The sequence below is a fragment of the Rhamphochromis sp. 'chilingali' genome, assembly GCF_963969265.1.
Source record: "Rhamphochromis sp. 'chilingali' genome assembly, chromosome: 9".
Classification (NCBI taxonomy): Eukaryota; Metazoa; Chordata; class Actinopteri; order Cichliformes; family Cichlidae; genus Rhamphochromis; species Rhamphochromis sp. 'chilingali'.
In genome coordinates, this window is record NC_137936.1 from 12,073,471 (window position 1) to 12,088,814 (window position 15,344).

The window sequence follows — 15,344 nt, forward strand, 5'->3', positions numbered from 1 at the left end:
GACACAAACGCTGGGACAGTGCCAACTGTTATTGTGACTGAGTCTTAGCTTCGCAGCCCTGCACCCATCACCCATCGGTGAGCTCAACAGACTCAAGAGTCCACAGCTACAGTACAGAGCAAAGTTAAGAAAGGCTTACGGACATATCCAGTGGCAGTGTTTGAAAATAGGATTGACTCTGCACATGTACCTAGATTGAAATTCCAATCAGACCTAATTGCTCAGTAGTCATTATAGTGGGAACAGGTTCAACAAGTACCGTAAGGTTTAAAAATTAAGTCTGCAAGAAATATCGAGCAGTTACACGCTGAATATATCACACTGCAAGAACTGATTCACAAGAAGCCAGATATTGCAGACTACTTTGCATTCATTTGTTCGGATAGACTGACACCTTGGATGGCTGAGGATGTGTTACAGTGTCCTGACTGCCCCTAAGCTCCTCCATAGGGCTGTCTCTCAGACAAGCCAGCATCCCTCTGAGAAGGTAATGGGATTGTCTCACCGGTTTGGCCGCCTGAGCGGCAGCAAGGGTTAGTGGGATGTGACCTCGTTGCCCACCCAGTTTCTATTTGCAGGGTTTAGAGCTGTCAAGGACACGGCGATCTGTATGGTTGCACTGTCTCTATGCTTTGCATCAGAATGCAGACCTGGTAGTGTTGGGCTACATTTTCATTTTGGCCCATGCACTCAAGTATTGAACCCATATATTGCGATCCTTTTCTGAGCCATCTCATACACAGCTGACTCTAATAGTAGCACAGTTACAAGCTGAGGTGTCTGCAAAAATACAGCTTTACTTTGATGAACAGCAATGATGTTATGGGCTTTTAAATCAACAAGACAGGTGAGCAGTCAAACCCAGAATCATTCTTTATAAGCTTAATTTCAATCCTGTAATGATTAAATGAGCTGTATTTGGTGTTGAAGCTAAAATCAGACAGTGGTACTGTGATTGGTGATGAATTATTTTATGGAAATGAAGGGGCGATATTCTAACTTGGGTTAGGAAAATTATAGGAAAGAGCAGCTCAAATGATTATAGACCCCCTAGTGCCTTAATTTGACCTTGCTCTTGCATCTAAGTTTTCTGTGGGAATTCTCACACAGATTGCTTTCCCTGTTATAGATGGGTGGATCCCTTTGGCTAATGGGGGTGGGGCACTGTCCTCGCAAAGCATCTGCAAGTGGTTCTCGCTAACCTTGTACATAGCAAAGTGCCTGTGTATTGTGTTTGTGTAGTGCTGTTTTCCATCACTGTCGATGGCTGTATTCGGCTTATTTCCAAGGCACGCTTGACAGTAGATCTTCATACCACAGACGAGTGATGAGCATTGCATTTGTGGCACCCTCTTTTACTGGGGAACCCACAGTGGGAATCCTCGACATTTCAACTGAGATGAATAAGAGTGCCTGTGGAGGGGGAAAAGTTGTTTCACAGACTTCGAGTTTGTGTTTCTTGGACTAATTTTGAAAGAAAAGATTTTTTTTTAATGGTTTATTTTCGATTATTAATGATGGATGCTAAAGGCTCACACCATGTGACCTCTTGTTCTTCTTTATACATCACTCTATCAAACACAGAACTTGTTTAATAATGATCAGGGATATCATGAGATTTAGATGCACAACACTGCCCAAACTATGAACCAGACTTTAAAGCTACCATTTAGACGATTGCTTTTTTCCTAGACCATTATATCTGTCCTTAATTTGCACATGTAAGCACACATGTGACATTGAACTGACAGATGGGGGGGGGGGGTTGTTTGTCACCGGCAGGAAGATCTGTGTACACTGTAAGTGTCGTCGTGAGGAGCATGCAGTGACAGCCATGCCCGTAGAGATGGAGAAGACGGTCACCAAACTGATGTACGACTTCCAGAGGAACTCAACCTCGGATGATGACTCAGGCTGTGCCTTGGAGGAGTACGCCTGGGTTCCACCGGGTCTCAAACCTGAACAGGTATGTTTAGTCTTATTCTGCTATGGAGCACACGGTCTTCCAGCATTTCAGTCTTGTTAGTAACGCCATCTTATCACTTCTCTTGTCACCTTTTTTGTAAAATATGTGTAATTGTGTGTACCGGTCCAATCCTTTCATCTATTTTTTTTTTATCATGTGAAGCTGAAGTTTTTGTAAGAAATTAATTGTTGAGCATTTGAATCCACAGATTTTTCGTTTCCTCCAGTGTAGAGAATACAACACAGAGGCTAATTAAAGCTTGAACGTGAATGAAATGACGGAAGACGTGGGATCACATTACAGCGCCCTTTCAAAAGCTCCGATTTCACCATACACTGTAGTGGCAGTTGAGCAGTGTAAGTTTATACAGTGAATTAGGATAAGGCTTGGTGTTGTAAAATATGATCATGGGTTAAAGCTTAGTCTTTCAGAGATATGCACAGCCAGGTGTTAGTTCAAATATATAACACACTTTTAGTACAATAATCAGAAATCTAATACAAATTCCAACTATTCGTTTAGACCTGCATGTCGCCATGTGTCGACATATATTACATGCTGACTGCACCTTCTCCCAGCTAATGGATAACAAGGATTATGTGCTTCCAGCAGTTAAATTAATCTCCAATTCCTTCTCCCTGCAAACATGTTTACAGTAGGTTACATTGCCCTCACAACCACAAAGCTAAGCCTGCGTTAATACATAAGCACATAAAATGGACCCGTGCAGAAAATCCTCTATTACAATACTTCACTTAACTGCAGGTGCGCACACGTGGGAGGGTTTCCAGCTTTATGAGACAATAACAACGTTTATTGAAGCCGGTTTCATTTTGTTGATGAGCTGAGCTGGTCAGTACATTGTTGGCACACTGTTTCGACCTCAAAGGACTGAGACCAGCTATTATTCATCCCTCTCCAGGATCATGCTTACAACTCCGTAGTCACTTAGGTTCTCATTTGGTGAAAATATAACCTCGGGAACATTCAGGAAATAAAGAGGACTGGGCTGATTAGTATGGCAAGACCAGAATGCTAAACAGCCTAGAGAAGAGATTCAGGATTGTTTTTTTAATACTTGATTGACTTGATCATCAGAATGGAAAGAATATTAGACTGTTAAACTGAATCACTTCTAGCATTAACCTAGCAGCAGGCAGCACATGAAATGTGCCAGAAGCTGTAGCAGTTTCTGTCTTCCAACCCTGACATGACAAATCATTCAAGCTGTGGAGGCCTGGTGTGACTTTTTTCAGGAGAGTGGACATAAAGCTAAAACTTCAGGTTAAAAACTGCAGATCAAGAGTCTTCCTGCTTTGAACCGCAGAACTGTATCTGTCTCCTGTTCAGCCTCAAGTGATGTACTGCTATTCTGTAATGAGACATTTCTAAGCAGGACTGGGGTCAGTCAGGTGTGTCTGAGGGATAACTTGGGATTGTTTCTGTCAACCAAACAGTGCCGTCAGCTCTACTTTCCACTATCAGGGTGCTGAAATGCAGACACGGCAAAAGAATCTTTAGCAACAAATGGAGCCATTATTCTGTGCGTTTGACATGTTATTGGGCCATTTTCCTCCCTCGCTAGTCGCCTCGCTCTCTCCTCTTCATCGTTTAAAATAGATTTATTGGATGCTGCCAAGTTACCGTTTGTCAAGGGCAAGAATGATAACTAGCAGTGGTCTGTGAGAGATAAGCGTTTTCTTCATGTGTAAGAGCTGCAGTCTAATATTGAAACTCTGCTAGGCATCAATTCCATGTGCCATGTCTATATAGAAATTCAATTTTAGGTTTTTCATGCAAACTTGTATCTCTGTCAGGTTCTAACATGGGCCGAGAGCCTTGAAGTAGATGAATTAAATAGAAAAGCGCCAGGTAGAGAAAGAAGCGAGGGCAGTTTGACCTTTTCCAAAATAGACCAGAGGGCAATTGGACTCATTCCGATCTGAGATCAAGAACAATAAAACCATCAGCCTCTGACTTGATTGCAGCCAGCAGCCGTGAAGGATGAGTAAATGATGGGTCAGTGGATGTAAAAGCTAGTTGGGTATTTGACAGAAAATGTGTAAAAATCCATAGTCCCTGGAGGATGAAGAGGACTAATGACTTGAATTACCTTCCTCGCTTTACCTTTGTTGCACCACAGCGAGATTGATATTTGCTGAATTTGACATCGATAGATGGCTGCGATTCTAAAAATTAAATTTAGTGCCACCCTGCTGTCCAAATTCTATTACTTCATGGATCATGATCACGTATCTTTAAAGCTAGTAATATTCCTATAAACATCACTTCTGCTTTGTGTTTAGGTGTCATATGTTAGCGGTGTTTGGCACAGTTTTGCACCATGGGCATTCACACATGTCAGCAAAGACGTGAGAACAGGAGGGAAATGAATGAAAACTGCTGTTAAATCCTCTCTCTTCACAGTAAAAACACCCTTTTTTTCCTCCGCAGTGTTTGACTATAGCTACCAGTATTTTCTCAGCTATATAATATCTGTGTCTACTAACCGCTGCAAAGTGGCTTGTTGTGAGAATGTCAGAACTGGTGCCTGGTGGTGTCTTTTTCCCCTGCCTGCCTGCCTGGCCATTAACAGCAATAGAAACCAGCTGTGTGAAGCAATCTCTCTTGTCACTCATCTGTAAGTCCTACCATTTGCTTCAGCCTTAAAAAACACTCCCTTCAGTACAGTTTGAAATTCTGCCCTGTCTTTACTTCCGTCTGTTTTCGATTACAGTTATTATCGCAAGCTGCTTCTTCTAGCTCGCTCTGGAATATTTGTGTGTGTCGTGCGTATGCATGCGTGTACGTGTGTGTATCTTTCTTTAGATCTTTTCCTCAGGGCAGTGTGCCTTTCACCTCCAGATTGTAACCCTGCTGTTCTTGGAAGCATGTTTTGTAATTTATCATTAACAGTGGGTGTGTGCGTGCATCACGAGTTTGTCTTTTTTGTTTGTCAGTGCTGTGTAATATATCGGCACTTGACCACAGTCGGTCGTTTCGGGACTATCCAGAGATTCCACCCCACCCTCAATGCCCGTCCTAAATTGTGCTCCTGAGCACAGATCTCGTGTCCATTGCCAACGCAAGCAGACAGCCAACAAAAGCAGAGCAGAAGGAATTGGGTTACATTTACAGCAAAGAGTCTCCTGCTATAAATTCATCCCAGTAACAAATACGCTTGTACAAGTGGATACTTCAAGGAAATGAAGATCGTCTTTGATGCTGGATGTGATGCCGCACCTTTAAAGAGAGTTTTCGAAAGCTGCTCAGTTTTGATTCGGGTGTTTACACACTGATGCACGTCTGCGTTAATCTGTTTTTGTGTGGCAGACTGTGTTATTGCCAAGGACAAGGCTAGTCGGTAAATCCATTCAGCTGACCTGTAGGCCATCAAGAGAGACGTGATCTTGTCAGCAAGCATCGATCACACATGCTGTCTCTCTCATAAAGTCCTCTGTGTACATTTTGCCCATTTTTGCGTCTCTCCGTACACAAAGATATCTTCCTCTACACTCACATCTTTTTAACTTTTTCCCTCTCATGTCTCCTCCTCCACCTCTCACCCGTTCTCTCTTTTTCATCTATCCTCAAACCTCTCTTTAAAAACCCTGTGGCTTTCTTCATTTGCCCCCCTCGCCAGTCACATTCATATATAACTGCTTGACCTCAATTATACCCCAGCCCCCCCTCATTACAGTGTAATAAAAAGAGTGTAATAAATAACACAGAAATGACACTCATTGTCTGCTGTGGTGATGTAAAGAATGTCCAAGTAATTTGAAATGTCCAGATTAGCATTAATCTGCTGCCACACGCTTGCATTGCTGGGGGCATACGTGTTGAACACTATTTCGTTTTCTCGTGTGTGTGTGTGTGTGTGTGTGTGTGTGTGTGTGTGTGTGTGTGTGTGTGTGTGTGTGTGTGTGTGTGTGTGTGTGTGTGTGTGTGTAATTGTGACAGGTCAGTAATGCATTCCCTTGTCAGTGTGCAGAGATGGAGAGGTGGGGTTCCATTAAGTCTCTACTGGTGGGCCATAAATCAAAGTGTGTGTGTGTGTGTGTGTGTGTGTGTGTGTGTGTGTGTGTGTGTGTGTGTGTGTGTGTGTGTGTGTGTGTGTGTGTGTGTGTGTGTGTGAGAGAGAGAGAGAGAGACTGACTCCCAGTGGCAGATCTTGATACTTTGGTCCTTGCACAGTTTTACCTTTTTAGCCCTGAAATGATAAAATCAAAACAATATCAAATAAAGGCTGAAATTTCTCAGTTTTTGTAGATGGTACAACAACAAAAGAAAGAAGTCACTTACTGCAGAATATTTGAGCACTTACCTGGTAATGAAAACAGCCCCTCAGTCCAAATGTTCTCCGTCTCTCCCTCAGGTTCATCAGTACTACAGCTCCCTGCCTGAGGACAAGGTGCCCTACGTGAACAGCCCAGGGGAGAAATACAGGATCAAACAGCTGCTCAATCAGCTCCCGCCCCACGACAATGAGGTGAGTCCAAACAGATGCCCTCCCCCACCACCTTCCATCCATCCATCCATCCATCCATCCATCCATCCATCCATCACCTCACCTCCTTCAGGGCAATACAGAGATAAGAGGGGGAGCGGGGAGAAGACAGATGCTTTAAAAATGGAGTCTGTCTCCCTAATGGGTGAGATAGGGAAGTGTTTATCGCTGCCTATTAAAGTTGGTTACATGAATAAATTATTACCACAGTTTGTTTGAAGAGATTAAAAGACAGGATCCCCGTGAAGGTCGGCTCTGTTTCCCACCTTAGTTTAGGCTAACAGTCAGCCTGAGCTGTTATTTCTTTTCACTTTATTAAGTGGGACTTCACAGAACCAATTTGTGGTCAGGTAGTGGGTGGGTTCTTAATTCCACCTACTAATCTGATTGGTCAGTCGTTTCGTCAGCTGCGATCTGAGAGCCAGTTATTCGTTTGGTGACGTGGTTCCTGGTTAATCCTGATTCACAATTTGCACCCAGCAAAAGCAGAGCACAATATCAGCACTTCTTAGCAATGACAAAAACATGATGACAGTTAATTCAACTCTGGGATCAGTCACTGACCTGGCAAACATTATACAGATATTGAAATCTTAAAAAAAAACTACTTCTATTCACTTTAAGTAGTATTCATTCATCCATCCATCCATTTTCAGTCACCGCTCCAGTTCATGTTCTCGTGGTTTCATGGGCATGTGATCTTCATCCAGGTGCGCTACTGTAACAGTCTGGATGATGAGGAGAAGCGAGAGCTGAAGCTCTTCAGTAACCAGCGGAAGCGCGAAAACCTGGGTCGGGGCAACGTCCGCCCACTCCCCGTGACGATGATGGGGGCGATCTGCGAACAGGTAGCTGAAAGAAATGTCGAAAGCATAAAATATACATTTGACCTCCGTGTTATTTATTGATTTATTTTTTTTATAAATGTCATTTCTATGTGGACAGAGAAGTGACAGAAGTGAGTGATGTGGCAGACATATGGAACGACCTGCTGGCATGTCAGCAGGGTTTAATGTTGACGTATATAAATGAGGGAGATGCAGTTAAATTACTATTGTGACCTTGTCTCACTTCAAACTCTTAAAGTGATGTGTGTGGGTATGGTGCCCGCACTTTATTTTCTTTTTTTTATGCCTCACCAACTATAAAAATTCTGAAATACAGCTGAGTTCATTATAGTTGAGTTAGACTGCTCTAAATTCTCTAGATGCTTAGTGTTTGTACTCTTATATAATGGAAGTTTGGAGCTGAATGGAATTCCCGTTTAACAATAAACACACACACTTAATGCATCCACTGGCCGTTTGTCATTTTATTTACAACAAGCTCAAACAAGGTGGAGATACTCAGTGCTGTGCTGGTGCTCCGGGTGTACAGCTGCTTTATAGCTCGTGTTTCTTATCCAGTTAGCAGACACACACACACACACACACACACACACACACACACACACACACACACACACACACACACACACACACACACACACACACACACACACACACACACACGAGGGAGTGGATTGTTGGGAGAGTTTGTATTGATTGAATTCTCCCCCCCTCTCTTTGGTTTCTTGCAGCTCTAGGCTTTGTGCCAGTTAGATAACCTGATTGCAACTCTACCTCCGTCTCCACCTTCCCACCCCTCTAAATCTGCTTTGCCTGCCTGACCTTTCCTCTCGTCTTACTGGTGCTGCTGCTCGTTTATCTTCCCGTCTTCTCTGATTGTACACCTCCATGCCTCTATCACACTTTTTTTAAATCTTCCCTACATATCTCTCCGTTAATAAATCTATCGTTTGTCCCACCAGTGTCCTCCACCAGCCCTTCAAATTCTTTCTCTCTGGTTCCCACCTCCTGAACACACCTTTGTGCTCGCAGCCTTTTCGACTTGCATAATTGTGTTACAGACAGAGATTTACTGATCCGGCATGTTCGATTGGTATCAGCACTAGCCTGACCTTATTAGAGATCCAATAGAAGGTGGACTTTAAGTTCATGGAAATCTCTTTATTTGTTGCATCTTCTGTAGCGCTGATGTGACTGTTTAATCCGTGAAACATTTTCAGTTAACAGAATGGTTTCTGGTGTCTTTTGTGAGGCTAAACTGTCTTTTCCAGCCATTGATTGGACAGAACAACCAATTTACAGCTATTAACTTCTGCTTTAGTATATGTATTACTTGACTGTAACTTTTTGTAGACCAATCTATCAATTGTATTATCAATTAAGTAACGGGTGATATTAAGTGATGATGACAGTGGTTGGAATTGCGGCCCTTATCCTCTGATGCTCCAGTAAGTTTGACTAAAGGTCCAATAAATGGACTTCATCCCAGATTTAAAACAATTTTACAGTTTTTCACTTCCTGTCAGATTAGATTGTAATTCCATCCCTCTAAATGGAGCAAATTGGATTAGACTGTCTTATGTCCTGTTTCCAATGAACCGTTTTAACAGGAATTACTTTACATTAAGCAATCAGTGATGCCATACAACAAATCAGGATGCTGGCCTGTCTGCTCATTAAAAAAAAAAAAAAAAGCTCTGCAGGCATGGACTTTCAGCTTTCCTTATGCTTTGAAAAACTAATTTGAGCCATGTGACTTCTTGCTGGATCATGACACATGAGTCTCACGGGGTGTTTTTTTTTTTTTTTTTTTTTTTTTCACATGCAAAGATTTTACATTATTGTATCAAAGAAGCGTTTCACTCAATTCTGTACTTTGAGGTTTAGACACTTTTTAAATAAGAAACGAAACAGTGCAGTAAGAGAAAGCTGGTAAATTGTGACAAATAAACCCAGCAATCATTCAGTTGTTTCATTTCATTTTCTGTTTAGTGTGGAGGCCAGATAAACGGCGGAGACATCGCTGTGTTCGCATCCCGGGCAGGTCACGGTGTGTGTTGGCACCCTGCGTGCTTCGTGTGCAGCATGTGCAACGAGCTGTTGGTGGACCTCATTTATTTCTACCAGGATGGAAAGATCTACTGCGGCCGGCACCACGCCGAGAGGCTGAAGCCACGCTGCACTGCCTGCGATGAGGTAAACGCACATCACACGCAGACACACAAGGCTACACGCGGATGGTCATGTCTTAATAGGTACACGTCACCCCCTTGGACAAGCTGTGCCTGTAACTGTGCCAGCAGGGCTATTTATAGTGTTTACACACATGCACTCTGCACTTACACATGCCTATATACACACCAAATTGCTGTCATACGACGCTTACGAGCTCACAGCACACTCCGTCACAGTTTAATGTCTGCTGAGGTTTATCCAGTTTAAAGGGGTTGAGTTTCAATATCCTGATCTCCCAGCCCATTAACGCCGACTCTTACTCTGCAAATGGGGACAAGGACTCTTTTGGCACTTAAATGCATCCCAGCGGTTTAACAGCAGCGTAATTAAAAGCAAATGCACCACCAAGATTTCAGTTCCTCACACACATTAGCCTCCTACACGAACTGGCGACAAAGAATGATCTAAGAGCGCCAAGCTGCAGAGGAGAAAATGGTATGGAGTGGGAGGGCAAGCAGTCTTTGTCCTGTCATTCAGCACGCAGTAATAACCCAACTGAGGTTTTATCTCTATGGACTTTCAATAAACGATACTCTTTCTTATGTCTTTGTTCTTAGATCATCTTTGCAGATGAGTGCACCGAGGCAGAGGGCCGTCACTGGCATATGAAGCACTTTTGCTGTTTTGAGTGCGAGACGGTGCTGGGGGGTCAGCGTTACATCATGAAGGAGGGACGGCCCTACTGCTGTTCCTGCTTCGAGTCCCTGTATGCAGAGTACTGCGATTCCTGCGGGGAACATATTGGTATGCTGCCTCACTCCCCATCATCCATCACTTCCCTCTATTGTTTCCATCACTGTTCATATGGACTGCATTAATGACTAGAAGCTCATGCAAAGAATTGGTTGCTGAAAGGTTATTAAAGTTCCAAATACATAATTTATATATAAGAGGATTCAGATGCAAGTTTGCACAGAGAAGAAAAGAGTTACAGTAGCATGACTGTGGTCTTGTTTTCAGCATTTTTTCATGGAATAAAGTTCAGAATATTTGTGGCAGGGGTGCAAAACTGAACACCACAGACTTACCTTTACAAAGCACAGAACTGTATACAATATACATCATGCAGTGTGGAACTCAACATAGGGCAAAGGGATGACTATCACGTGACTTTTCAAATTATGGGCCAGTTTTTGGTTGCTATTTTTGTTTTTTTAAGTTTATAAAGGCATAAAGTGCCAGATAAGTGTAGAGACAACCCCAGCGAGAGAAGAAAATGGGGGATTTTTCAGCTGGAAACATTCCTATAAGCAATTTTTCTGTCTTCGAGTTTGTGCTCATGTGCATGCATGTGTAACTGCACACGTACGTGTGTGTTTCCCAGGACAGGATGCCCAGGTGTGATTTTTGGCACATATTTCTCTACAGATTTGCGCTGTAATTATTAGTCAGACAGGATACAGAAAAGTATTTGGCCTCAAAAATAAAACTGATTACAAATGAAAACCACCAGAAAGCACTCTCAATCCAGATGGCAGTCATTAGCAAATAGCTGGTTTTCTTTTCCCCTGCAACAACTGGAAACATTCTCAAAATGCTATGTGTTTATACAATGCTGGGCGAGCGTCATAATGAGTTTACCCTGAAACACAGCAAAGTTGCCGCCTCTAGCTCAATTTTCCATTTTCTTACTGTATAAGCTACTTGCAGTATGCTGCAATTTTACACAACACAGCTGGTTTAAATTAAATTTTTAAATGTTATGCCCTTTGAATACATGTGTATGAGTATCTGTCATTTATGTGTTTATCTTTCCTGCAGGTATTGATCAAGGCCAGATGACGTATGACGGGCAGCACTGGCATGCTACAGAAGGCTGCTTCTGCTGTGCACGCTGTAAACGCTCTCTGCTGGGTCGGCCTTTCCTGCCCAAGCAAGGTCAGATCTTCTGCTCCCGCTCATGCAGTCTAGGGGAAGAGCCTAATGGCTCCGACTCTTCTGATTCGGCCTTTCAAAGTGCTCGCTCCACTAGAGAGTCCAGACGCAGCTCTAAAACAGCAAAGAATGGAGGGGGAGGCGGGGTGCAGACTGAAAGATGTTCAGGGGAAGTGGACCCACTATCTTTACAAATGGATCTTCTGAGTCTGTCCAGCCAAACACCCAGTTTGACTCGTGAGCCACCTTCCTGGCAGAACCAGGAGCAAGCAGGCGATGGTTACACTTATGAATCCCAATCTGATCCAACTGCTAATCCCACACCTCTCCAGCTTCTTAGCCAGTGCAATGTCAGAAGTGTCTATAACCCCACCTGCTCTGGACAGAATAATCAACAGCAGGATTACAGGATCCAGGAGAATGGAGGTTTAAAGCGACCGCCTATTTCAGCCATGAAAGGCCACTCTCTGAATGAGACGTGGTTCCAACAGCAAGCTCCAGAAGAGTACTATCCATCCAAACTGAGGACCCAAAAGAGCTTCACTGAGGTGTCCCACTGCACTCAAAAACACAATGGCTTCTCCTCAGACAAGCGTTCGATTAGTTTGCACGGTTTTCAGAGGGACAGAGATGCGGGGCCTTCAGCAACTACCCAACAAACAGCAAGGAGCAGGAATCCAATAAATGCACTTAACTTGACAGAGCAACTGACCCCGTTAGAGCAGACCCCAAGAGGATCCATGGAGTCTCTGGCTCTCTCCAATGCTACAGGTTGGTGTGGTAGTAGTACTCACTAGATCTTGGTTTGACTTACAGTTTCTGTTTGGTGTGTTTGCATGTTGTTGCATATTAAGATGTTTCCTCAAGCTAAAGTGACAGTGAGTAAAAGGCAGTCATTTCTCCAAATTCTACTCTGTTTCCTTACAGGCAACTCAGATGCTGGGGGAAAGTGTCAGGAGCACCTTTCACGGTTCTCTATGCCGGACCTGAGCAAAGACTCTGGAATGAATGTGTCTGAGAAAAGTCATGTGGACACCCTCAACTCCTCAGGGCAGTTTCGCAGCTCTGAGTCTATTCACAGTCTCACTGCTGGTCAGTCCTATATGGAAATGAACCCTCGCAGACCCACTCAATACCAGATGCAGTACTGTGACCCTTCTGGCATGGGTATGGGCATTACTCGTTTACCACCTGGCTTCACCTTTCAGGAGGAAGATGGGCTTAGTTTGGTGAGCAACGCCAACGCTTCACGCTTGCCTCCCATTAGTGAGCGCAGGGTGGGTGGAGGTGGTGGTGGAGGTGGAGGAAGGGGAGCCAGTATCCGGATAGATGCCCCAGAAGAGACTCCACAGAGGCGTAGGCACCACCATCACCGCTCTCGGAGATCCCGTCGTTCTCGTTCAGAAAACGCTCTCCACTTGGTGGCAGAGCAAAGACAAAGGCCTCAAGAAAGACCACAGCTACATGTCCGAGAGGATTATGACTGTTTCCCGCCACCAAGGAGTGCAAGGGACCAGTTTGGTGGAAGAGGAGGAGGGGGAAGATACCAGCCCCAACTCTTCAGGCAGTGCCCCAGGACCACTTCAGACCTGAGTCTACAAAACCCTGGGGCCAACAGACGCACTGGCTTGAATCAGTACTCCTGGGATGATTATGATGACGATGACTGGTGCTCCACTTGCTCATCATCCTCAGAATCAGAGGATGAAGGTTACTTCTTGGGTGAACCGATACCCAGGCCCATCCAGCTGCGCTACCTCAGCAACCAGGAGCTGGTCCACAAGTATAACAACGCAGGAATGGGAGGACCCAACCGTAGTGGGCAGTTACACACCCGCAAACGCAGAAAAAGCAAGAACTGCATTATCTCTTAATATCTTGACATTTGCTCATTATAACTTTTTAGCCCTTTTCAGACATGCATTCCTTACCTTTAATCGAGCAACATCTGAACATGTTACTTCAGCAGTGCCAATCTTACAAAGCACTGGATAAGTTTGAAAGTATGCCGTAATATTAATGGATTGGCTTGGACAATAGTAGGGATTATGTGTGTCTGCTCTGAGTTGTTAAGCTCACTAACGGACATGATTATTTTGGAAGTTAAAAAGCCAGTAACTGGCAAATCAGACACCAGTTCTCAGTAGGTGTCTCATGGTCTCACTCTGTTCAAGGAAGCCACAAACCCATTCCTTTTTTAAAAAACTTAAACACAATAAACTGACCTTTTCCCCCACACACCGGAAAAAGTTTTAATATCCTGCATTTTCCACATTTAAGCACCAATGCTGGTCAGTGCATACCTCATGGACCAGTGACTTCATGTATATATAATCTTAACATACCGTACTGAAGATAGACTGTGAATGATGACTTTAACCTATTCTGACCTGTTCAGAAAACATTATTAAAAAGCAATGTAAACAAGTTAGTTTGCTTCCAGCTGTTTATGGAAGTCTTTCTTCTGAGCATATTACATACCTGCAGTAAGTTAGCTGCAAGATTTTTGTGGCACTTGGTTTTTAAATTACAATAAATTATCTTTAACGTGGAGACAGGGATGATGACCTTGTAGACTTTAGACAAATGACCTGTTATAGTTTTTAGGCTACAGTTTATAAAGTGTCTAATCTGTTTACAAAAATGTGTGGATGTATTCCCATGACTACAAATCGACCTGGCAGACATATATATATTTATTAAATGAGAGCTGATTACAGACAGAAAGTTTTAAAGATTTTACTACGTATATATGACATGAGGACAGTCTCCTTCCTTCAGTGCTTTGAGTGAAGCCATGAGAACATTTATGTAAAATGGACCTACATCTGAATGACAGAACCCTCTGACTTAAACAAATTCATGAAGCTAGCAATGTTACATATATCCCATGTCTGAAAAGGGCTGTTGTTCACCTTGTGTACACTAAAATTCTCCATCTGGAACAAAAACAAAATCACCTACTCCAACTTTTCAGTGTTATTTATCATTGATTATGATGTAATTGAAAGTCAGTGATGAATTACAGTCAGTTAACAGTAAAGAAAACAAGTGTTTGCATGTTTTTTTCCCCTTTTTTTTAACTTTTCACAATAACTCCTGATTATTAAGGCGAACAGTTACATGTGCAGTTTTGTCAAGTCCCAATGTTTATCAAAAGCTGAGGTGCAATTTTTTTTTTTAAACTTAATTTCCACGCAGCAAACGAGTGTACACTACCAGATTGGTATAGTTTTGCTTTTTCATGCAATGTGATTTAGATATAGGATATAATGTACTATTGAATTCAGTTTAATAGTATGTAAATAGATAAGTGAAATTATTAATTCTTTTAAGTTAATGAAGTCAGTGTACATATGGTTGTAAATGAAGCCTCACATATTTTTATATTTGTATAGCTGGAGTCATTTATGTATTAAATATCTATAATGTAGAGATAGAAAAATGACCAAAACAACGTTATGCATGTGTTATTTGGCTGACCTGGTCCTGCATTTGGAATAAAAGAGTACTTCAGTGAGTTTCACTGAGTGACCTGTATTTCTCTCCAGAGATAGGGGAAGTGCGCAAAAGAGTCACTTTGTCCATCTGTTTAATAAATAAATGAATGACAGTGGGCTGTAGAAGCCAGTTAGAGTCATCCTCAGATGAATTGTTCGACAGTGTATGCACTCATATTCAAACACACAGAGGTCCATTGTCCTGGAAACAGATGCCACTGCATTTCTGGTTTATTGTATCAGCTTGCACAAGTTGGAAACTGCTGACAAAGGTCTAGGGATTTAGTTATTGAAACCTGGTGATGCTACAAATATTCTTTGTTACCCATGCTAATGGGGTGGCTGAGACATTGTTGTTCCTGAAATTGGCCAAATTAAAAGCTGGTTTTCATGATGCCTAAGACACTGAC

The 15,344-nt window shown here is 42.8% G+C and overlaps 1 protein-coding gene across 3 annotated transcripts in view; it reads left to right on the forward strand.

The window, feature by feature from the left end:
* prickle2b (prickle homolog 2b) overlaps positions 1-14,954 on the forward strand; it is a 104,589-nt gene extending 89,635 nt beyond the window's left edge. For 2 of the 3 annotated variants that reach the window (XM_080891273.1, XM_080891274.1), the window contains 7 exons: positions 1,783-1,966; positions 6,345-6,458; positions 7,187-7,324; positions 9,317-9,520; positions 10,117-10,303; positions 11,321-12,205; positions 12,362-14,954. In XM_080891273.1, coding sequence (XP_080747399.1) covers positions 1,783-1,966; positions 6,345-6,458; positions 7,187-7,324; positions 9,317-9,520; positions 10,117-10,303; positions 11,321-12,205; positions 12,362-13,308 — 2,659 coding nt within the window. In that variant the 3' untranslated portion in view covers positions 13,309-14,954. Of the gene's footprint in view, positions 1-1,782; positions 1,967-2,174; positions 2,323-6,344; positions 6,459-7,186; positions 7,325-9,316; positions 9,521-10,116; positions 10,304-11,320; positions 12,206-12,361 lie in introns of those variants that run through there. The other variant, XM_080891275.1, reaches the window with a different exon arrangement.
* Positions 14,955-15,344: the final 390 nt, after the last annotated feature.